Source organism: Diabrotica undecimpunctata, chromosome 8 (assembly GCF_040954645.1).
Source record: "Diabrotica undecimpunctata isolate CICGRU chromosome 8, icDiaUnde3, whole genome shotgun sequence".
In the NCBI taxonomy this organism is placed as follows: Eukaryota; Metazoa; Arthropoda; class Insecta; order Coleoptera; family Chrysomelidae; genus Diabrotica; species Diabrotica undecimpunctata.
In genome coordinates, this window is record NC_092810.1 from 103888816 (window position 1) to 103915637 (window position 26822).

General features: G+C 33.3%; 1 protein-coding gene across 3 annotated transcripts in view; it reads right to left on the reverse strand.

Moving 5' to 3' along the window:
• The window catches only part of mub (poly(rC)-binding protein mub), a 413814-nt gene that overhangs the window by 140517 nt on the left and 246475 nt on the right, over nt 1-26822 (reverse strand). For all 3 annotated transcript variants that reach the window (XM_072540673.1, XM_072540672.1, XM_072540671.1), the window contains one exon: nt 20050-20186. In XM_072540673.1, coding sequence (XP_072396774.1) covers nt 20050-20130 — 81 coding nt within the window. In that variant the 5' untranslated portion in view covers nt 20131-20186. The remainder of the gene's footprint in view (nt 1-20049; nt 20187-26822) is intronic.

The window sequence follows — 26822 nt, forward strand, 5'->3', positions numbered from 1 at the left end:
GTTTACTTAAAATTTATGCACGTAAGTATGTACGCAGTAATTAATTAAATAAAAACTTTGATTAATGGGAGAATATAGAGAAGAAAACTTATTCAACCCAATTATAAAATTGCATTCACATTAAACCAATTATAAAAGGTATTTGTTTGCTTAGAAGTTCAATTTGATAAAGCAAGTCCCAAACTTCATGATTCCATGATAAATATTCCATTTTTTTTTCCGACGTACAAACAATTTTTATTTCTTGGTGTTGAAACTTAAAGCGCTAGGAAAATATTTTTAATCATTTTGAGAATTGTACTAAATAAAAGGTTATTTTTTCACATATTAAACAAAAAAAAATTCGAGATCGTAGTTTACGCACAATACTAAAATTTTTACAGATACATTAAAGCAAAGTTTAGTATTTATTTGCTAGACAAGGTTCTACAACACTTTAAATTATTTATTCGGCCTATTTGTCATTACAATTTTTCCAGTACATTATTTATGTTTTTTTAGATGTTTCAGAATCGACACCGCGTACAGAAGCTGAACTTCAGTACTTTTATAGCGGTCCATGTAAGTGATGAAGATTATTGTCTTTCCGAATTTGATGGCGATGAGGATGCGGACGACAATTTCCCTGAGGCCAACTCAATTTCCATATCTCCGTCATAATCCTCGACTACTAGTATCGACAGCCAGCCGACATATTCCAGTACTTCAGTACAGCACTTGAAAAGGGCGTGCCAATGTACTCTTACAAGAAAGACAGCGGAAACGAAGATTTTGATGATTCGGATCAAGATCCTGACTTTGATCCAGATGATGGATTTGGTCTCAAACACAACAAGTTGGCTAGGTTATTTCCTAAAAACATTTTTTCCGATAAAGAAGATGAGGATGAACAACTGTTAACATTACCTCAAGCAATAAATTCCTTAACGCCTGCCGATAAAGACGAGAAAGAAGAACAAGCCTCTTCTCTTTCAAATTAATCTTTTGTGTGGTCCAAGAAAAACGTCCCCAATCTCCTTTTCGAATCATTTGATTTGACTGAGTCTTCAAGCGTCAATTTTGACATCAATTCGAGTAAGAAAATCGACTTCTTCAGAGTTTTCTTTAGTGCGAGTATCTGTCCACCAATTTCCAAAGAATCGAACCCTCTACGCTACCCAGAAAAATTCGCAAATTTTTATGGACACGAAAGAACTCGACGCTTTCTTGGGAATACTTATAATCATGGGGTTCCACAGTCTTTTAACAATAAGGTCATACTGGTCCAGCAATGAAAACTTCCATATTGAACGTGTGACTAAAGTGTTTACATTAAAAATGTTCCTGAAAGTCTTGAGATTTTTGCATCGAAACATTTAAACAAAGATAGAGGCGTAAAATTTTCAAGAAAAAATTAACAAACAAAACCGGAAATAGAGATCGTACCATGTCCTCAGGCAATATTATAACAAATACATGGGTGGAGTAGATCTATCTGATCAAAAATATTTTACTACCTTTTAGACGCAGCAATAGTAAACAGCTATATTTTATATAGGGAGACTTTGGAAAAAAAAACTCAAGTGCTAAGAATATGACTGCATTACAGTTCCGCAGTAAACGAGCTGATAATTTTATTATAGCACTTTTAGTTTCAGAAAAAAGTCTGGACTTCCATCAAACTCAACTTTGAATGCTGGTTCACACTTACTTACCCACCAAAGGAACTTATATGTGCTGTGCCCTTTGTGCTTCATCTAAAAAGAACTAAACGCGCAGCAATTTGATTTGTCAAGTTAGCAACGTTTTTCTATGCAAAGACTGCTTTGCACTATACCATAGTAGATAGGAAGTTCTTAGATAATAAATTTAAAATATTCCTGTATTTAGTTTTTTTTATATTTCCAAAATAAAGTATTGTTTGTCAAAATGCACACAGCCATCCTATCCAGCCATCTACCATCCTTTCCAGCCATTCTGACAAAGAAAATTTTTTGTCTTGTTAATGATGCATAATGACTTACTTTTACTATTCAAAAGTATACATTTTTAGGAGAGGAATACAGTATGGAGAGACAAACAAATAGTAATATTAATACTACTAACAACGAGGTCTGTACTGCGTTAATTAAAATGAAAAACGGACGATCTCCAGGACCTGGCAATATAGCTGTAGAGCTACTTAAAGCAGGAGGTCCACTCCTAATAGAACGAATAACTTTACTAATAAATCAATGCTGCCAACAAATTAAAGTACCAGCTGAATGGAAAACCGCTCACCAAGTGTCCATCTTTAAAAAGGGTAATCGAAAAGATCCTAACTGCTACAGAGGATTAAGTATCTTACCTACTTTCGGGAGATTGTTTGGAAAGATAATAAATGAAAAAATGCAAGATGAAGACCAAAGTGGATTTACGCCTGGTAGATCTTGCACTGATAACTTGTTTATACTCCAACAATTAATAGAAAAAAGAATAGCGGTTGGTACCGAAGTACATCTAGCCTTCATCGACCTAGAAAATGCGTATGATACAGTTCCAAGACTTAAATTGTGACAAGCTTTACAACAACTCGACATTAGTCTATAACTTTTAGGAATAATCACAGAAGTATACAGGGATAACACTACTTACCTAAAAATCGAAAATAGACTAACAGAGCCAATAAAAGTAACTAAATGACTAAGACAAGGATGCAGTATGCCACCCTTACTGTTTAATTTGTATATTGTGGCAACCCAATTGGAAAAATCACTGCCAGAGAATGGGTATCCCCATAGGAAATGAAGTATTGTTCTTCCTGAACTTTGCAGATGACCAAGTCGTAATAAACATTTCCAAAAGTAACAAAAAAAGAATAGGGCAAACCATGGTTGGATCACTTGTTTGTTATGGCTCAGAAGTATGGACAATTAATGCAGACCTGAAGAGAAGATTGTTGGCAGTTGAAATGGATTATTTGAGAATAAGTGCAACAACAAGGCTGGAAAGGAAGACCAACAAGGCTGGAAAGGAAGACCAACGAATCTATAAGAAATAACATATAAGCTACAGAAACGGTCATTGACAGAATAGAAAGAAGAGGTTTAAAATGGTTTATTATTTGAGAAGAAGTGCTAGAACATCAAGGCTGGAAAGGAAGACCAACGAATCTATAAGAAATAACATGAATGCTACAGAAAGGTCATTGACAGAATAGAAAGAAGAGGTTTAAAATGGTTTGGACACCTATTGAGAATGCCTGATGAACGTTGGCCTCAAAAACTTCACAGATGGAAGCCCCCTGGAAGAAGAAAAAGAGGTAGGTGGTATAGTAGGTATTTGGAGGAGGAGCATGCCTTGGACCGGGATGATTGGCGGAGGAGAACGGGAATACGGCAATAGCCGTCTCCAAATTGTATTTACAAGTTGGATCCTGTAATATATAAATATAAATATATATTTTTACAAAAAAATTGTTCTGCCCTTAAAGGGTTAATAGAACTCTGTGGCGTACACTAAATGTAACTTTGCCATGTGCAACGATCGCAATTTAATGTAACCAATATCTTAGTTGGTGTAATTGTATCACAGTAAAATAGGCTTATTTTGAGAGGCATGTATATAATTATTTTTTACAATTTCAATGTTTAGTTTTTAACATATAAAACATACTATTAGATTTAAGTACTCAAATAAGACACTGCAATATTTGCATTATTTTATTGCAAATAATATATCAAACATATCAAACTAATAAGAAGGCTAACATATCAAAAGATAATTATATTAGAATGTTAAAATATAACTACGAATACGAGCAAATTTGTGTGAGAGCACGTACTTATCGAATAGTCCTCGTATTATATGAAATATGCAGAAATATTTGCATTTAACAGCAGTTTTAGTTTCTTATAACTTATTTCTCAATAAATATCTGCAGTGTTAATATTCTGATAGACTATCTACCGCTGTATACTAAATAATATTGTTAAATGCAAAAAAAATTCGATATTTTACATATTTAAAATTTCATTGATATGTTGTTTTCTTTGGTTTCATTCTAGTGTAGCAATTGTTCTCTGATAGATACACTCGACAGGTATGAATAGCCCTTATCAGTAGCATACTGAAAGCGGTCATTCATGACATAATATGGCGCTGCAAAAATAGTCTGGAAATTTGGAATATACCATTTTATGCCATGGATTTTTACCATAAAACAAGATAAATCGAACTGTTGGTATTTAAGTGTATTGCTTACGCCAAGCAATTCGTAGTTTTATTGGGTTATGATTATTAAACCAGAAACGTTATACAGTGTGTAAAAGCCAAATGGAATAAATTCATTATTTAGGTTACTGTACATATTTATAAAAAATCCCGAAACACGTCAAATTTAAATTATAACTTGACATTCTTTAACGTGAAAATGCAACCCCTACCTTCAAACCCCTTAGAATGACAGGTACAACCCCCAATTTTTAAAATAGGAAGTATAGGCTTGTGATATCGTTTGATAGGTCTTTTCATTATCCATTCAAAAATGTTGTCGCTTTTAAGTTTATTAAGATTAATTACTCAGGAGCTCATGGAAGACGATTTTGATAGGAGAACTTTTTTTTGTGAGCAAATGATGGACATGTTGGATAACAATATTATCCAATTAGAAGACGTTATGTTTTCTGATGAGTGTACTTTTTCACTTAACGATCATGCTAATCGGCAAAATTGCCGCTTCTGGGCCACGGAAAATCCTCACTCAATGAGAGAAGAATACCCTCAAAAGGTTAATGTTTGGACAGGGATTGTAGGAAACAATATCATTGGTCCCTTTTTCATTGATGGCAACTTGAATGGCAACAATTATTTGGCACTACTTCAAAATGATGTCATTCCAACGTTGGCAAATTTATATCCTAATCCAGGAAACCCCTTAAGTTCCAGCGAATACGATATGGTTTCAGCAGGATGGAGCACCACCACATTACCAACTTAATGTCCGGCAGTACCTCCATACAATATTTCCCAATCGGTGGATAGGGAGGCGAGGATCGATTGAATGGCCAGCGCGATCACCTGATCTTACATTGTTAGATTTCTTTTTATGGGGATATGTGAAGAGCCATGTGTACAAAACTAAACCTTCTGATTTAAATGACTTAAAAGAACGAATAACGCTTGCGATTAGGTCGATCACGCCTGTTATGTTAAATAATGTTTTATTTGAGATTAGGATGTTGCCAAGACGTTCGCGGTGAACATTTTGAACATTTACTTCATTAACATTCATAGTTCTTTTTCGTGTTCTACATTTTATTACGTTTTGCATTACACTTTAGTTTTTGATTGTATTGTAGCAAATTTCGGTAACCACATGATTTTAATTTATTTTATCTTAATAAATCTTAATAAACTTGAAAGCGACAACATTTTTGAATGGAGAATAAAAAGACCTTTCAAACCATATATCACAAGCCTATACTTCCTATTTTAAAAATTGGGGGTTGTACCTGTCATTCTAAGGGGTTGAAGGTAGGGGTTTCATTTTCACGTTAAAGAATGTCAAGTTATAATTTAAATTTGACGTGTTTCGGGATTTTTTATAAATATGTAACTTCCATGTTGAAGTAGCAAAAAATGGAAGAAGTGGATGTGAAATTTGAAAGCAAAAAGTGGATTTGTTGTCTTGATAAATGGGCTAAGAATGTTAAGAAACCATGAAAGATAATCCAAATCCATGTCGAAAGTTCGGTGTAGTGATTATATTAATGGAAGTATATACTATGTTTTCTGTCACCAGCTTAGTTTTTTAGAATTTTTTGAATGTTTACACAATACATGATTAGAAATTGTAGATACGAAGGTATTCGACAATATCTTTTTTTTTGTTAGGTTTGAGGGGACACTTTTCCTGAAAACAAATAAAATGAAGCACTCATACGGGAAACAACTTTAACAAGCTTATTTATCATATTTAACATTTTATATTTATTATTGAGCCTATTTTATATTTAGCATATCAATTGGGAATCAGGTTAAAGGCAAAGATTAGGGAGAGAACGGAAGTCCCATTTGACAGATTGTCACTTTTGCTTGCTGAATTTGTTGGCTTACAAGAGCACAGCTCACCTATTCACCATACCGAAAATTATATTATTCCCGTTCCACCATGTGTAATAATAACATCAACTTCCGATAATGATCACATGATGTATTATTCAGTCGACACCATCAGTATCAGTAGCATCATAGATAGTGATGAAATATACGTCATCGTCTCTACCATACTTAATATCTTAAAATAATCTAAACGACTTAGAAAGAAGCCTTACATACCCATAGAGAAAGCCGAATTACGGGGATCACATCGTAATAAATGGAAATTATTTGATTCATCGTGTCAAATATCTTTTTGGTGTAGTCCACATCAATTTAGACAGATGTTATTGAATGTTAAAATTCAGAACAAAGCAATAACCCCATTTTTTTTTGTTTTGCCAACAACATTTTTGGCGCGATATACAGGTCGCCCTGGGCGCCATTTTCCGAGTGCGATTTTCGGCAAAATATAAAAAATGCTCTTTCTTTGGTACGGTTCTAGACATTTTACACCTTTTTTATCCAAGGATAATCGTTTTTGGTGGTATTAAATGATATGCTTAGTTTGGGAATATGTTTCGAAGTCATTTTGATACAGCTTTCTGATTTTTTTAACTCCTACATTTTTTTAATGCAAATCTCATGAGTTTTGATTCTTTTACTATTAATCGGTCCCATAGTGTACTACATTCTCTTCAAGGAGAACTTCCACTTTAACAGGTTTTATAAACAATTGAAATTTTGCCATACATTAAAGAACTCTGTTATATTTCGTTTTTATGCTTTGTAGATGGTCAGTAGTTCCGTAACTTTTACAGAATCCTGCCTGTTCTTTGGTTAATAGGTCCCCAGTTTCATTTCCATTCTTTTAACTATACTGCGCGTCATCATTAAAAAGAAGTCACCTAAAATTTTTAAGTATTTTTTAATTTTTACGAACCCTACAAGACATTAATTGTCATTAAATGTTTGTGTAATGTTTGAAAATATGTTCTAAAGCAGTATGCAACCATTTCTTAAATAACAAATTTAAAAAAAAAACTACTCCAAAATAATGATTTTAATGGAAAATTTAAACAATTCTAACATTCTAAATTTTTTCGGTTTTCTTTATAAAAATTACAATAAAGTAGTGATTTTTAATATTCGGTATTACCACCTCTATTTTGAATTACAATCCTCATTCGACTTGCAATAGAATTAATCAAATTTTGGATGTTGTCTTCCCATTTTTCCATGAGCGCCAAGCGAAGCTGTTCACGATTTATTGAAGTAGGCATTCTATTTCTTACTCTTCTCAGCAAAAGGCATTATATGCTCGTCTAGAATTTCGGTAATGTATCGGTGAGCATTCAACGCTGCTCTATCAATAAATACGAGATCAGTACTGCCTTCGAATGAAATGCTTGCCAAAACATTAACGAACCTCCTCCAAAAGCAACACGTGCTTGTCTAACACAAGCAGTAAATCGTTCCTCACGTCTTCTCTACGTTTTGATGCGGCCGTTTGAGTCATTTTTCCAATCTATTATCGTCCAATGCTCGCGGGCTCTAGCAAACTCAAGTCGGCGTTGTCAATGTGATGCTGTTAATAAAAATCCTGTTGCTGGGCAGCGAGCATTTGGACCAAATTCCCTCAACCTTCTTCTCACTGCAAGAGTGCTTAATGTCCACCCGTGAGCATTTTGAAAACGGTTTTGGATTGCTCTAGCCGTAAAAAACGTCGTTCGTGAGATCCAGTCTCTACGAATCGTTGGTATGTTTTTTGGATCATACGACTGACTCCAAGCTATCTGGCAACGTATCTTTGACTCATTCCATTATCAATCAAAGTACCAATTTGAACAGATGTAGCAAATCTGTCAGCCATACTTTTAAATTTAAGAATTGCACAAATTCACTATTTGAACAATTGTACTCTGAAAGATTTTTGAGAAACAGAAGTCATATTCCCAAAAAAACAACGTACAAAGAACACGTGCACTCTCCGAAGTCGTAAAACTGATATAAATTTTGCAAACTTATTACCCTTAATTAACCTGTCCCAGCCAGTGGTGGTGCCCAAAATTTTTTCTGTATTCTGGGAGTATAGTTACAATATAATACATTGCATAAACTTAAAATTATTGAAGAATTCTTATAAAATTCCAGGAGCCTCTTTTTAATGCCATGCAGTATATTATTCGCGTAAACAACTTGGATAAATAGATGAGAAGGCTAATCGGTCGGTAATTCTCTAAATTTGCTTAGTCTCAGTCTGGTGAAATATTGGCGTTATGAAGGCAGATATTGAAAAGTAGAAAATTAATCAATAATAGTAATAATTATTCATATTTTTCCCTACATGAATGCCTGACACACGAAAGGTGATGCAAACAGTCAAATCGTACATGAACATCATTGAGAAACAATATAATAATAATAAAATGTAGAAAAATATACAAAAATGTAGGTTTAAACCAAAATTACCATGTATTTAATTTACAACCAAATCTTCCACTAGCACCACATTGGATGACTTTTTAATACAAATAAAATTCTTTAATAAGATCAGTTAACTATTGAATTAATTTTACTGAAATGTACAATTAAATGGACTAAAAATGTGTTCAACTGCATCAGTATCTTTTTATGATATTGTATAAGTGATCTTTCCGTTGAACCAATGGGAACTGGGGTACACACAATCAAATCAACAATTTTTGGGACTGAATAGAATTTAAAAAAATTCAGGACACTGAACTAAAATTACTCGGGGCACATATTGACAAACTTAAAAATCATTTTACCCCAAAACTTATCTTCTGAATAAAAAAGTGGCAAAAATATCTTGAACCAGAGACATTTTTCATATTTTGCCGAAAAACAGAATTCGAAAATGTGGTGGAGGTGCCATCGTAGAAAATGTGATAGAGGCAAAATAAAAATAATGGGTTATTTATTTTGTCCTCAATGTTAACATATGATACGTTCAATAACAACTGAAACTTAAAACGTTATAAACGTAACATGTTTGTTATTTTTCTTTAAATAATTATTATTTCAATTTCTTCTGATTCTATTCATTTATTAACTCGTCTCATTTATTTTACTATTTTTATTCTAAAAATAGTTGGCGCTCAACCCTTCGATCAACTTTTTATTTACTAATTATTTTGTCATCTAAATTCCAATTTCTATTTGCACTTATTTCTTTTTCTTTTTTTTTTTGTTCTATGGCTTCCACGCCATGGTGATAAGCCAGATCAATTTGGTGTGACCCCGAAGCCTGGCTCTAAACCAACTCGAAACCACTTGTGCCAAATAATTTTGTAAAAAAAATCCATTAATAATTAATAGTTAGTAAATAAAATAAAAAAATCCAGTAAATAATTGTTAGTAAACACTACAAAAAGTATTGAGCATTGTCGATTATAAATTTAATTTATTAATTGATAGGAATTTTATCAAAATGCTGATTGATTCTTCAGTAATTTTATTTAAAATGGAATACAGTCCCCTCTCTCTATAACGATATGCAAGGGACCGAGAATTTTCATCGTTATAAGGAGAGCTCGTTATACGGAAAGAGACAAAATTCGGTACTGTAATATTAATACTACTGTACTAAATAACCTATTTTAATTAAAAAAAAAGTATCAAAACGAATATAAATGAATTAACATTGTATTCCACATAGATTTATTAACGAATAATATAAGCAATACAGTATAAAAAATGACTGTACAATTAAAACATGTGTACTGTACAATAAAAAAATAATATGCCACTGTAAAATATATTTAGCCTACATTACCAAAAAAATCTATCACCTTAGTCTGTCATCTTTTCCCTTTCCACAGAACTGATCATCATCAGTCAATCCTTGATTTTCCAGCCATCCTGCCTGTCTGAAAGAATGTTTTATTGTATTGCTCGTCACCTCGTCCCAGGATTTACTAATCATTAGAATGGCGTCAAGAATGTTTAGTTTAAGATCGCCATTATTCTCAACCAATTCCATTAAAAGTCTTCTCCTGTAATGGCTTTTCAAACTGTTGATGACACTTTGGTCCATGGGCTTAAGCACACTCGTTGTGTTTGCTGGTAGAAAACAGAGTTCGATGTTTTGAAGGTCGCGCAATACAGGATGAGCAGGACAATTGTCTACAAGCAAAAGAATTTTTTCCCCTTTAAGCTCAATATCCCACTTTCTTATCGCTTCTTCAATAATTTCCGAGGTCATACACGCACTCTTGTTTGCTTTATAGGTCACCGGTAGATTTTTTATGTTTTTAAAGCAACGCGGGTTTTTCGACTTCCCTATCACTAACAATTTTCGCTTCACCGAACCTGTCATGCTAGCGGCCACTAAAACTGTAATGCGTTCCTTAGAGAGCTTTCCACCAACGCACTTTTCCAATTTAAATTTTAAAGTTCTGTTTGGTGTAGTTTTAAAAAACAATCCAGTCACATCCACATTGAAAATGTCGTCTGACGCATATCGTGCCTTCAGTCCAGGCCACACGTTTTCTAGCCAATCATCCGTTACGTTTTTGTTAACATCGCGAGCCTCTCCGCTGATTTGCCATAGTTGATCTTGTGCCGCAGCTTCCACTTGCTCAGCCAACCCTCAGATGCTTTGAAATTCTCAATTCCAAGTTCAGTTGCAAAAAACTCAGCTTTTGTCCTGACCACAGGCCCAGAAAGTGGAATATGGTTCATACGCTGCTGCTGGAACCACTGAAGCATAGCGCGATCTAAATCTTCGTGCTGAGGTTTCCGCAACTTCTTCCTGCTACCGCCCTCCATCTTCGCTTTACGCCACTATTTTCTGTCCTTCCATATCATAGCCACAGTTGAATGAGACAGCCAGAAAGTTATCGATAACTTTTCCTCCACCGAGAGCACTTTACGCTTTTTCGAAAACATGTTGATTGTTGACACACTAAGACACAACTCGAACTGGAAATGAAAAGTCGTCAATAGATGACAACATCTGTGTGATAACAGTTAGGTACGCCGCCCGAACAATAAACGTGGGTCACTTAATTCTCTGATAAGAAAGAGTTGAATGCGTGGCCGCATTCCTTACGCGCAAAGCAAAACAACCGCTGGACAATGACCTTGTCACTCGCGACTCAGGTAGTCTGAACTTTAAACACAATAACACATTTGTCATCAACTATTGAACGCTAAAAAGTTATCGCTATAAAGAGAGAACGATATCGGTATAGAGAAAGAATTAATACATTGTTCTTATGACGAACCAACCAACGTTTACTATTTTCATCGTTATAGAGGAATTATCGTTATATAGGGAATCGTTATAGAGGGAGACTACTGTATATAGTAATTCATCATCATCATCACGTAGCGCTACAACCCTGGGTGGGTCTTGGCTGCCTGTACAACTTTTTTCCAATTTGTTCGGTTTTCCATCAACCTAGGGTCAAATGGAATGTTCATTTTCCAGAGATCTGCTTGGATGTTATCTCTCCATCGCATTCTGGGACGTCCGAGTGGTCTTTTGCCTGTGGGAATCTCTTTCCATACCAGTTTTACAAGTCTATCGTTATGCAGTCTGTGCACGTGGCCTGCCCACCTTAGTCGCTGTGATTTAATTTGTGATTTAATTTAATTTAATATCGGCGTCATTGTAGAGTGCTTTTAATTCGATATTGGTTCTGATCTTATACTGGTTTGTGGTGATGTCATGGCGAGGTACGAAAATTTTTCGTTCAAAGCGTCTGAGTTTTTCTTCGTTTGCTTTGGTCATGGTCCACGTTTCGCATCCGTATGTTATTACAGGTCTGACGATGGATTTATAATAATAATAATAATAATAATAATAAATGTCTTTATTAACAACAGATTAAATTTTCCTTACAATGAAATATAATATCAGTAGGGCGAGATTCAGTTTGTGTACCACTGTGCAACAGCAGCACACAACTGCTCTTCCACCTAACCCCCCGAAAATAGGATAGATAGACTATATCTAAATAATGAAATTGTATTTACAATAAAACATAAAAATATTAAGTACATATTAAATTTATAAATTATAAACTATTTATCTTTTTTTAATTCTTAAATTTTTAAATTACTGTTCAGCTAACAACTGCTCATAAATTAATCTCTTGAACTTGACTCTAGACAGATTTTTAATATTGTAGGACAAACTGTTAATATTGCAAGCAATTGAATATGAAAATGAACGTTTAAAAAAGGATGTTGTATGTTTAGGTAAAGTGAGGGTATTCTTGTGTCTAAGATTAAGATTATGAACGTCCGTCCTATAAGTTATTCGATTGTACTCGATATAGATTTTGATCTTTGAACTTCTTTGAGATTTTTTGATTTTATGAGCTTATCCAGTGCGAATAGACAGCGGTTTGCAGATTGGAATCTGTCTTTTATTTCTTCAGTAACATCGTTGTCAGCTGTGATTACGGCCCCCAGATACTTAAAATGTTAATATATAGTAATTGGTGAATTATAATTCATATAAATGAATTTTGTGTATAGGTCAAAACCCGGAATGATCCTTATGGGGCATTCAAAAAATATATGATTTAGCTTCTCTATTAGGCCACATTCACAGTAAGGGTTGTCCGCCAAATTCAGTTTGAAAAGATGTTGATTTGTTAAACAATCAGCGCATTCTTATAATAGTTGTAATGTGTCTCATCTCCTAACTGTATATAAAAGTTTTGAAACCATGTTATTAGGTAAAATATTTTATACCTGTAATATTGATATGATTTTTTTACTAATTAAAGTTTTCCAAGTGTTTTCGAATTTGTTTTTAATTTTATTCTTAATTATGGGTAACACGTTTTGGGAATCTAATTTCATATTCAAAGGAACATTAAGATCTCTCCCTATTTTGGCCAGTGTGTCAGCTTGTAGGTTGCCCGGTATCCATGAGTCATGAGATACATATTTCAAACCCGTTTCTATTTTGCAGATGAAATAATATTTTTTGTTTTAAGGCACTAATAATCTATCAAAGCAGAGATATTGCTATTATTAATTTTAGAAATTGCACTAAGAGAATCGGAGACGACAACTTTATTGATCTGTCTATTAATGAACAAATTAACTGCTTGATATATAGCCATGTTTTCTGTTTTGCATATGTACTGTTCTATATCCATGCTTTATTATTTCGGAATTTAATGTTTTTACTGCATTGACTAATGTATCAAAATCCATCTCATAATATGGGAAATTATTACTTTTTTACATTTTGTTAAAACATGGAAAAAAGTATTCCAGTATTGAAACTAATTAAGGTATATTATCTTCAGTATAAAAATTAGGTTTGATTAAAAGTGTTTATTCCGTAAGTTAACAAGGGATAAAATCAGAATGGTTTTTAATATAAACGATCTTACTTAAAAATTTAGTAAACTCCTATGTTTTAAATCATATTGCGCCGATTCTGATTCTAGCAGAGCCAAGTGAGGGGTAGATTTCATACAACCTAAAGAAATTCTTAAGCCTTCGAAAATACTGTGTTAGTTTATTAATACATTTATGAGATATAGGTCTGAATAAAAACGAACCATAGTCTAAGTAAGATCTTATTAAATCATTAAAGACTATTAAAAGAGTCCTAGGGTCTGCACTACTCTGCAAATTGCACGTAAAATATTAACATTTTTCTTTGTTTTAACTAAAATATGATCAACATGTTTATCCCACTTGTGATGATTTTGAAAAATTATGCCTAAAAATTTAACTTGATCTATTAATGGTATAATTGTGTTACTAATTTTGATTTCTGGGGTAATAATTTTGGGTTTTCCCTTCGAAAACCATACAGCTTCACAGCTGTATGGTTCTACAGCTTGTCTATAGAGAGAGATAGGTCATGTTCTAACAATCATTGTTGTACATTGTACAATGCCATATTAATTTTATTAACCATTTGTTGGATAACGGATCCTTTAACATTTAAAACCAAATCGTCAGCATACCCATTAATGTTTACATCTTTAGGAAGAATGGAAAATAGACCTAATATGTATATATTGAATAAAATTGTGCTTAAATGTGAATCCTGGGGTAAATCTTTGGTTGCTACAGACGGGCTCAAGAGTCACCGTTATTGGATCTAGTATATAAAAAACTGTTTTGCCAAAATTTTAAAAATAATATTAATTATAGGACAAGGGACATTTAAATTTTGTAATTTATTGTGAAGTTTATATACATATATTCACATTATCATTATGCTGATTTAATATCAATAAAGACGGCAAGGACTGAATGGGAAGATTCAAAGGCTTCTGAAATGAAGGTATGAAGGAGGGCTAAGTTGTTGTCAGTTCCTCTGCCTCTTCTAAAACCCGCCTGAGTATTTTTGAAAACGAGATTATGTTCTAAAAACGAATCTAATCTATTTTTATAATGCTTTCTAAAGCTTTTAGTATGCAAGAGGATAAAACAATTGGTCTAAAACTATTCAGAAGTGGGTACTTTAAGGGTTTTAGGATGTTAAGAACATTAAATTTTTTCCAATCGCTTGGTAAGAGTTCTCATTTAAGACATTTGTATATTAATATTAGGAGGATTTGTTTGGCTTTTAGAGGGAGATGTTTTATTATTGAGCAAGAAATATCAATTCCCGGGGCAGAATTTCTTTTATTGAACAATTTCATTTGCACTTAATATTCTAATTATTGTATTTGACTCCAGCCTGTTCTATGTCACAGACATAGAACGTATAAATTTCTATGCTCCCTGTTCAGTCTATAAAGTGTATCTGTCAGTTGACAACCTTGACGTTTCTCATGTCAGTCTTCACTTCTAAATCCTCTAAAATCTAAAAGCAATATTTTTTTTCATATTTAATCTATTTAAGCAGATGTCTGTGCAGAGGTTTTTTTGGACTAATTCAATTTTTGTTAACCTATTTGCGTGAGGACTTCCCGAACGACACGGTCGACCATTGGGAATATACTGTAGTAGGTAACCGCTGCTATGGGAACCCAACATACCAATACGAACAACTTAAACTAGCAACAACTACATTGTGCACTCCTATCCAAATACTTGAAGACAAGATCAGAAGTCATAAGTATCATTTAAAAATCCTTTTTGTAAAGCTGTAGGCAAGATTAGCTTTGATTTTAATTTAATATTAAAATTTCAATTTTATAATTTTTTATGTATAAATAGTTAATATATTGGTTTATTTGTCCTAGCATAACTCATTTTTCAGATTTACTTTTAAGATAAGACGTTCTCACAACGGAGAGACTGAGCTAGACAAGGCCAAACAATTGGCTCCCAACGAAAGTTTAAAGAGATTGGCTCCCAAAGAGAGTTTCATTATTCTACATTGGCTCCCAACTTTCGAAGGTAGTTATATTGATACTCATTGGCACCCACCGTTTCTAATAGGTCGCTCGATGGTGACACATTGGCATCCAACGCCTAAAACCTTGACCTTGATGGTTACAAACTACAAATTCAAGATTTTTTCTTGGCCTGCCTGAATTGATATGGACTACACCTTTTCCATAAATGTTGCATTACCTTTTTGGTTGTACGAGTACACATGTAATTTTTTAGGATATAATGCAGTTTTGTGTAAACTGTTACAAACTTTACCCTCAGAATAAAATATAAATAATGAAACGGTTTTTTATTGTTTTATGTAAAGCTACCTGAATATTTCTTATCCGTTTTATGAATGCGAGTAACGATATGGTAAATTCTAGACAATCGAAATTGATTTCTGCAACTCCGACTCTGTTTAACGATTCCTTTACGATCAACTTCCCTCTATTCTGAAGGATCGGTAAAGATGAATTTAACTATATCCAGATTTTCAAGAGATATTTTTTATCTCCCATCTATTTTGAATAAAATATAGAGTAACATACACCTGGTGGTGGTTTTCGGTGTAGGGACAAGGAAAAAGTGTGTAATTCTAAATAAAAAATACTTCTTTGTTTATTGACAATCGAAAAGGGCGCTCTAAAAAGTGAGCCGTACACTTTTTGCGTTTCAAAAAGAATACATAATATAAATTGTATATGAGGGTTTTTGTAACATACAATCTTTTGAAAAAACGGGTGTCTTGCGTTTTCTTAGCTACGAAGGATAAAAAATTCTTTTTCCGCCCAAATATAAATGAAGAATTTCGTTAAAAATTAAAATAGAAGGAAAAAATATCAAATCCAAAAATTCTAAAGTGTTTTAATGGAACTTAAATTTTCTTATAAACTTCATTCAGAGACTTAGAGTCGTCAGAGTAATTTAAATTGAAAGAATTTTGTTATAAACGCATAAACCAAAATTTAGAGAAACTGAGAGTATCATTTTTTTAATTGGTTGTTTTTCAGAAATTGCACGGAGTGGATAACTCCACTTCTAAGTTCACCTTTCGCGGTTTGTACGATAGCTACGAAAGCAATACCATCTTTACCGAAAATTAAAGTATTAATTCGGCCCATTTGCCATTGTAAGGGAGGCTTGGTCTCATTACATATTAGTACGACTGTACCTATATATCTAGTGTCAGAAAATGTCCAGGTGTTAACACTGAAAAATCATTTGAGATCATTACTGACAGGACATAAAGGAGAGAGGAGAGCCTCTATTTGTATGAGTAATGTATTAAATTCTTCATAGGTTAAAATCTGTTCGCCTACGACTCTGGACTTTTGAATAATTCTAGAGTACTAGCTTCATCTAGGCTTTTAATGTTATATCTTCGTTCGTTTAACTTTTCTTTCTTCGTCGTTTATGTCTATATGTGTTTCTCTCTCTTGTCTTCGGATTAGGAATTGTATTTTTCAACGTAAAAATTTATATCAATGTTAATTAATCGATTTAAATTTTGCAAAGGGGGTTTAAAAGTATGTTTGCTCTTCTGTGGGTAAAAATCAGCGATTTATACAACGAAGAATTTTCCACGCCGCAAAGTTTTGAAACTTTTTGATTTTTTCAAACAGAGCTAGGTTGCAAAATTATTATGCAAAATATAAAAAGGGTATTCCAATTTTCTTTAAACTGTTATTTTGGAGATATAAACGGGTATTCAATTTTGCTTTAAACTAATGTTTTGAAGATATCTTCAAGTTTTAAATACTAAATTTTCGCAACAGATTTTCTGAGTTCCCAGAAGCCAATTTCCAAAACTTTATTTTTGGAACTTTTATATCGTGAATTTCCATTTCTACGCGCTAGAAAACTTTTTTTTACAATTTGCACAAGCAACTCTTCACAATTAAATTGGAAATTTAATTGTGAACAATTTTACTTTGTTGCATTTTTGTCGTATACGAAGGCGGTCCAATAAGTACTTAGCCTCACCGCCCGATGGCACCACTAACGCAAACGAAAAAATCTACTATTGTGTAATACATTCTCGTAGACGGCTAATGTCAAAATTACAGCCGAACTGGACTCATAGTTGTGTTTTAACAGCGTGTTTTAATTCGAGCCACGCCTAGGTGCCCCAAAAATGGCTACCGCGGAGAATAAACGTGGCAAAACTCCATAATCTCGTATTGGTAGACCGCCTACTGTCTGCGAAATAGCTGAGAAAATAGGTCTCAAAAAACCGCGTGGGTCATATCTTGCATGACATTTTGAGAAGGAGAAAGCTGGCGGCACGGATACTGCGTTTGCTTAATCTGGACAAAAAACGTAACTGTGAAACCACTTCAGAGTAGTGTTTAAGCGTAATCCGAAGCAGTTTATACGTCGTTTCGTAACCGTCGACGAAACATGGATCCACTGGTACACGGCAAACTTGTTCCGAAAGGCGAAGACTGTCCTATCGGCCGGAAAGGTGATGGCCATCCTTTTTTGGGATTCACAAGGTGTGGCGAAATGTGTGACATTTGGCGAAGAAAAAAGTGTTCTTCACCAAATTGGTCGAATTGGGTTAGTAACTGCTGCCTCATGAACCGTATTCTCCAGATTTGACCCCGTGCGACTTCTTGTTTCCAAACTTGAATGATGAGGAAGTCACCGCCGCCACAGAAGCCTATTTTGCAGACCTCGAGAAAACTCATTTTTCAGACGGGTTAAAGAAGTTGGAGCATCGCTGGGTAAAGTGTATTGAGTTAAAAGAAGACTATTCTGAGAAATAAATCACCAAGTTTCCAAAATGTTCGTTTTTCTTTTGCAGGCTAAGTACTTATCCGACTGCTCTAGTATATTATACTTTCCGAATTTTCCAACTACAGCATATTCAAATTCTAGTTATAAACAACCTTATATTTCTACAAAAATCTAAGTTCGGGCTCCTCACATCCAACTTAGTTAATATCGAAAATTCACAACATAAAAAATTAAAATATTTACTAAAACGCTCTTAGTATAACTATGTAGCTAAGAAATCAATGATTTTTACAGAAGGAAATGTTAAGCAAAAGTAATAAAAATTATAATTTATGTAGCAATTATTGTAATAAAATGTAGTTGTTATTTTTAGGTCAAACTTGTTATTTGAATCTTGGATTCTTGTCGCAAGAAAGAGCATTACCCTATTAAAATTCGACATTTAAGATTTGGCATAAAGCAATAGTAATTTCGATTCCTAATATAAAAACAAAAAAACCAAGAGTTTCGTAGCGTGGGAGATTTTAATTATATTGTAAATACATACTAAGCTCAAGTCGTTTTCATGTTACTTCTGATATTTTTTATTAATCACCAAAACAATAAAATACTTTGTTTAATTGGAATTAATAAACTGGGTAATATGCTTAAACAAAATACCACATTTTTGAATGTTTTAAAATCCACAAGAATATACTAGCCACTGTTTTTACCATACTTTAACGATATTGATAAATACCGGTGAAGATATTACAAAATTAATAAAAGGTCCCCACAGCTGGACGTCTTCTTAAGTAACAGGATACATAGAAAATTCTTTGCAAAATCAAATAAACGTACCAAATGTCCTCGTTGTAAAAAGGCTTTCTTCTTTTCTTCACATTTTGTCTTCACTTCTTCTCATGGGGTTTTCTTTTTTGATATATTAGTGTTCATTGCTTTTATCTCATCTAGTGCTTCTTTCGCTGCGTTAACTATGTTATTTCTGACTTTTTCGCAGCATTCCTCAATGTTATCGTTTTCTAATATTTTATCTCATAAATCTTCTCTTCTTCTTTAGTTGTCGTTTCTAATGGAGGTTGGCAATAACTTCTGCAAATTCATCTTTATTCTGTGCTTTTCTGGGAACAAAAGACCTATCCTGTACCTCAAGAGGTCTAGACCTATCCAATCTTTGATGTTACACAGCCACGTTACTTGTTTTCTGCCAGGATTACGCTTTCCTTCTATTTTTTCTTTCATTATTAGTTAAAGGAAGTTATATCTTCTCTGATATCCTTTTTCTGTGGAAGTATTCCGTATTTACTCCTTCGACACTGATTTGTGTTTGTGTTCATGTCGCTCTCTTGGTTAAGCTGTATTTCATGGTGATTCTTATTTTACATAATACTCGACCATGGTGGCTACCTGCATCTGCTGAGTTGAGACATCTCGAGTCTATGTATATCAAAGTTTGTTATAACATAATCTATCATGAACCACGGGTGTTATTGAATGTACATTTGTGTTGATCTTTGTGGTAAAAAAAATGTTATTTATTCTGTTGCTGCTAGGACCCATAGAGACACTACATCTCAAGGTCAGCAACCCCAATTGGGAGTCTTGCGTTACCATAAAGTAAATCTGTTTATAACTTCAACATCATATGAATTTATCAGCAAAGATGTAATAATTAACAAATTTTATATCATTTAAAGGGCTTTTACCCACATATTTAGTGACTTCATTCATTTTTTAGAAATATATATACCTTTTATAAAGGATTTTTTAAGTAAAATTTTTATAGCATAACTGTTCAAACACTACAAATATATACATTAATTCAACATAATAATTGTTTCAATAAATAACCACCCAGAATTTCATAGTAGGTAAATGAAATTTTTCTTCAGAAATTATAAAAAAATTGTAACTTACCTTTCCTTGCATTATCAGTCTAATGGTAATCTGTAAATTTGAATCATCGTTCAAACGATTCTGCTCAAGGCGCCCGTCCATATTTGTGATTTGAATTTTCTTGGGGACAAGAAAGTGAAGGGACTTTTGGGTCAGATCTGAAACAAAAAAAACCAATGTTAAAATATTATTTTCATTTTTTCAGGTCTATATTTAAAGCAGCCTTCATTTTAACGATTTGGTTGCATAAAATGACTGCTTAAGGTTAGAGATAAAAATAAAAAAAGCATTAAAAAGTGCCATAACGTTAACTTTATTTTACTTTTTATAATGCAGTTGATTAGTGTAATTCTCCCACTCACTGGTTGAAAATAAAATATCGGGTCACCTTTGCAAGCAAACGAAGTGTTAATAATTCAAACATATTTATTGACAATAATTTTAAATGACATAGCATTCAGCCAGTCACATTATCATCATGATTAAGTTAAATAAAGTTTTCGATATTATTAAAGTATTGAAAATATGTTTATTCATACCAATCCAACCCTACTACGTATAATGTATAGTGTAGACTACAACTATTAACAAACGGTGCAAAGCTGGGACAATCGCTTCTTATCTAGGAACTCAACTAGACGTTTCTTATTCAACACACTACACCGAACCACAATAAGGAGGTCAGTCAGAGCACATATAGCACAGGTAGCGATATTAATCCAATTAATTCAAGATATGGATAAGTAGGGTGTTGAGATTAGGAATAAAGAGAAGAATCAAATTTACTTTTGATCTTTATGCCTAAACACCCCCCACCCCCGGTTAATTCTCCAGAAATATATCCACATTTAATAGCTTAACTCCCCTTATAACTTTAACTACATAACATCATACTAACGCTGTCATCATATTCAATTTTATAACCAATATTCTTAGTTTATTATATGATTCGTTTAAGGTTCAACCATACACAAAAGCAGCCTATTCTCATTTTGAATAGTTAGTAGTACAGTACTTAACAATCTTTTCATACACAAAACCAATAAAGATATTTTCCGGATACCAAATGTTGTCGTTTAACATATTTATAACTTTTAACTTATTAACCAATAATTCTTTCAGTCAATTCTTACAACTAGTGTTGCCCAAAATCGGTCTTGGTCTTGTTTTTGCAAGACCAAGACCAAGACTGCCTAATTTTAGCAAGACCAAGACCAAGACTGACCGTGCAAGATTTAAGCAAGAACAAGACTAAACCTGCGAGACTCTTGCGTCTTGCAGTTAGGACTGAGTGTGGTTTTAGCGAGTACAGTAGTTCGGGTATATGCTTAAAGACTCTATGAGATGCAAAAAAATATGTAATTAAAATTTGAAAAACTGGACTTATGCGCATTACAAACAATACCATAAACATACATACCCAATCAAAATATTCATTAAAAAAACACATTTGACACGTGCTCAGAGGTCATAATTACAATGTAAAAATAAAATACTTTGTACATTCTTTTCCAGCAGACGATTTCCTCGCTCTGAAATTAATTGTCCATATTTTGAGAATAGCCGCCCTCTAATCATAAAAATAATCTTCTTGCATTGCGACGCCGACAGTAATATCGTATCGATATTTTTTAAAATGTGTCACCCTAGCTAATAATAAATAAAATTATTGTTACAGACACCCACTTAATAATTCAATTTTTTTCCCATTATAATTTAGTCAGGAGGAATCTAAATAAACAAATCTTATCGGCCTAAGACTATAAATTGTTGCTGCTGAGTGTGCGATGAGATCATTCGGTTAAACAAAATTTGCTGAAAGAGCGTGGCTAATATTCAAAAGTAACGAGACAAATTAATAACAGATAATGTCACCTACCGTGTAAACAAAATACCGAAGTATTTAGAATAACGAAGTAACGATATATAATTCTCGGTTTGTTATTAGATACTTATAAAATAGGGTATTGGATAGTAACGAACATATAGTAACTAGTAGTATAGTCGTTACTTTTTCGACATCACTTAACTTCATTCGCAATTGAGCTTTCTTTAAGTCTAATGTAATAATTGTTTTTCATCTAATCCTTGTTGTTCCCGGAGTGACAAGTTTATAATTTAACATGAGGGACAAAGATTCAAATAGTTCTAGTTGGAGTAGTGAGCGTTGGAGTTATAGATCTAAAAGACCTAAAAGCAAATTTGATGAGTTTTTCGAAATAATTCATGCATCGTAAATTGCTTTGTGTAAATTGTGCCTACATAGAGAGGTTGAAATGAAAATGAACAACAGAAACACGTCAGGTTTAAGGAAGCATTTAATATCTCTCCACAAAAAGGAATTACAAATATTTCTTCCTGAAAAACCAAAATTCGGTGGAGATATCACAAGCTTTTTAATAACCGCTGGAAAAAGTGGAAATGTAAAAAAATATACTTATTACCTTTACATATATTATGTACCTACTACTTTATTTTGATAAATTAATATATTTATTAAATAGGTATCTCCTTAATTTAAAATAACTTCTTTTGATTATCATTGCTTTTTTACCAATTCTTAATTCTTTCAAGTTAGTTTTTTATATAAAAGTGGAGTTAAGATTGGTCAAGTTAACATTTATCTTGCTTTAATAAGTGGATTATAGTTTGTTATCTTATCACCTAAAAAATCTGTGCTCTTGATACGTGTATGTGGATTTTTTGCCCATCACGTCCATCAATCCCTTTCAAGCCAGATAATGTTCTTTAAAATACAGGCATGGTTATATCATTAATTTGTTTTTTTTTTGTGTTTTAACCATGTTTTAGCACATGTAAGCTTAGTAAATGCAAACGTTTATTTTAAACAGATTGACTTCCGTGGGGCATGGTAGATAGCTGAGTTAGTTAGAGCATTAGGGCATAGGCTTAGATCGTGGCTTCAAACCCCACTCGGTGTCAGTTGTTTAGACATTTATTAATTTGGTTAGTCTTTTTTATGGCTATGTTAATTCAAGCGTAAAATGTACTTACTCTGTTACGTTGTTCTAAGATCTAAAGTAACGTTTAATAAATAGCAATAGGCTAATGGGTAACTGCAAGACTTGCAAGACTCTTGCTGCAAGACCAAGATAAAGACCAAGACCGGGAATGCAATACCAAGACCAAGACCAGGTGTATTGGCGCAAGACCAAGACCAAGACTGTCTAAGTCTCGTCTTGTTCTTGCATTTGGGCAACACTACTTACAACTGTAACCCACCACATAGTGGTATTTATAAACATACTCTGACCTTTCAACAGGTTTAATTAAAATTTGTCTCACAATCTTCTGTGTTCGGCGGTTGGAGCTCTGGAGATCTGTTTTTTTTTTTCAATTAATTCTTGACTTACTTTACTAATATTTATTTACAAATTGTTCTTTAACTTCATCGTCTTCTTTTTCAGACTTCAATTTTGTTGGTTTTTTCATAATGCAATTAGCCTTACATAAACCAGTTAATACCCGGCATTAAACAAAAACAACGAGAATGTTAAAAACGAAAATTGAGAACTGATGATCAACTTCTGCACGAATAACGAACTAACAACAACACATTTTTTGACCACAAAGACCAACAAAAATATACATTTAATAACACCCGTGGACAAAGATCTATGATAGATTATGTTATAACCAAGAGAGATATACATCCATCGAAAATAATCGACGTAAGATGCCTTAACTTAGCAGATGTAGGTAGCGACCATAGCGTAGTATTATGTAAAATAAGAATCATTCTGAAATACTTCCCACCCAACAGAGCGGCGTCAACACAAACAAAAATCAAAGTCGAAGGACTAAATACGGAACCCACGGAATACTTATACAGGAAAAGAATATCAGAAAAAATCGCTGGGAATGAAATATTAGAAAACGATAACATGCTGAAAGCTGGAAAAAACTCAAAAATAACATAATTAACGCAGCAACAGAATCACTTGGAGAGAGGAAAGTAACGAACACTAACATATCAAAAACGAAAACACCATGGTTTAGAGAGGAAGTGAAGACAAAATGTAAAGAAACGAAGAAAGCCTTTTTACAATACAGAACACAACAGGCATACAACCACTATAAACGAATCAGAAATGAAACGAATACTTTAGTTAGACAAATAAAAAAGGAACACTGACTGAGTTTCTCAAAAGAGTTGGAACACAAAAAGAAATATGGAGAATGATCAGAGGACAAAGAAAAGAGATGAACGAACTAATAAAAACGAAACATATTTCGATCCCTATTTGTTAAAGGTGACGATAATGAACCACTAACACCAGAGGTGACGACAAACGAAGAAATAAACATTGAGGAGGAAGAGGTAAAGGAATCATTAAGGAAATTAAAAAATAGAAAATATCCAGGAGAGGACAGAATACCGAACGAACTCCTAAAGTACGGAGGACCAGATCTGACCAAACAACTATTAAGACTAATCCAAAAATTAATAAAACAAAACAAAATTCCTCAAGAATGGACGTCAAGCATCCTAATACCTCTCTTCAAAAAGGGAGACAAATCGAACCCGAAAAATTACAGAGGAATTAATTTATTAAACACAACACTAAAATTAACAACCAAAGTGATAAATAAATTGAATGAAATTATAACACTAGCAGAAGAACAACAAGGTTTCAGGTCGGGAAGATCATGCACCGACGCTATATTTATAATGAGGCAAGTGCACGAGAAATCATTAGAATACAACAAACCGGCATGTCTATGTTTCGTGGACCTTAAGAAGGCATTGGACCGGGTCAAATTAAAGGACATTATTCACTTATTGTACGCAAGAGATACCTCTAGGAATAATCAAAACGATTGAAAATATCTACCAAAACAACACAATTAAAGTAAAAGTAGAAGAAGAACTAACCGACCCTATTGAAGTTGGCAATGGGATAAGACAGGGAGACTCCCTGAGTACTCTATTGTTCAACCTGATTATGGATGAAATAATAAAAAAAGTAAGAAGTAAAAAAGGATACCAAATGGGAGAAAAAGAACTTAAAATAATCTGCTATGCAGACGACGCAATTTTACTCTCTCAAAGGGAAGTTGATTTACAACATATGCTGCACCAATTAGTGCAAAAAAATTTTTTTGCAAATATCTCCGTAAACTATTTATCAATTTTAATTTAAAAAACGGGAAAATAAAGATATTCTTGATATAAAAAAATGATATAAATATTGTTTAAAAAAAAAACGCAATGCAGAGAATAGGCAAAAGCAAAGAAATAATCTTCACCGTAAAGAAACGGAAGCTTGAGTACTTCGGACATGTCATGAGGCATACTAAGTACCGGCTGCTACAGTTAATAGTCCAAGGAAGAATCGACAGTAGGAGGGGACCGGGAAGAAGACGACACTCATGGATGCATAACCTGCGACAATGGTTCGGACTAACATCGACCGAACTGTTCAGAGGTGCCGTAAACAAAGTCAAAATAGCCTTGTTAATAGCCAACGTCCGAAACGGATAGGACAAAGGAAGAAGAAGTAACCCCCACCTACATCTTAAAAGCTTCAGATATATGCGAAAAATTTTGCCGTGAAATCCATGATTTTTGCATAACCAGACTGGGCTATAGGTACATGTATTGATGCTAGCCTACTTTAGATTCAAACATTTTTAAAGTATATTCACACACAAAATAGTTTCATCACAAGGTTTGGATATTATTTTCAGCGTATACCACCACAAAAATTTTAAAATTGCTTAACATATTCATTTTACACAGTGTTGGTTGGTGTTACATGAAGACACATCAGCCCATCAACTCCAATTGGGAGTCTTACATTGCCATGCAGGGTATCTGTCAAATACTTTAACATCACAACATATTTTCAACAATAATGTAACACACAACAAACTTTGTAACTTTTTAATGGATTTTACCCAGATATTTAGTGACTTGACTCATGTATAACTGGCAAGTATTTAACCACATTGTTTTTCAACATTAGTCAAAATTTAACCTTTATGTTTGCTTTCATTAAAGTGGTAATAAAAAGAGGTTTAAACTCTAAAATCTAAAAAGATTTAAACCTCTTTTTGTGATACATGGTATACAGCCAGCTGCAGGAATATATTTTCCTTGTGGAAAGTGGCAATACTTATTCCAGCTAATAATACACTGATGATGGACTTTTTTGTCCGAAAACGTTGCGATGTAGCCCGAAAGGGTCTTTTTAATTATATACCTTTTGTAAAAGATTTTTAAATAAAATTAGAAAACAATAAAATACTGGAAGAATGGAGGGCTACCCATATAATTCTCTTATTCAAAAAAGAGGATAAACACAGCCAGAAAACTAGAGGTATCAACTTGTTAAATACCACCCAGAAAATTACAGTTAGAATTATACAAGAACGACTAAATCAGAATAAGCTTCCAGGTTCCTCTTAAAATGTGTTTTTTTTTAATACATTTCATTTATAATACAGAAGATATTTCAAAATCAAACTTTTTACAGGTAAAAGTACATACATTAATGCCTGTCTCTAAAAATGCCTGCTTAAATTGTTCAACTTATTGGTGAGTGTCATCATTTCTTGGAAACGAATCATTCCAAAGCAAAAAAAAAACAAAATGGTTTCATATCCAGTATCGAATTGGCCATGGTCGGTACCGCAACAAGAAATTTTCAAAAAAAAAACTTGTGTCTAACTTTTTTAAATAACAATGAATATTTTTGGTTGTAGTATCGATCATAGAGATACATCTAAAGAGTAAAATGTCGTTTGATTCATGTTGTTAAGTTTAATAG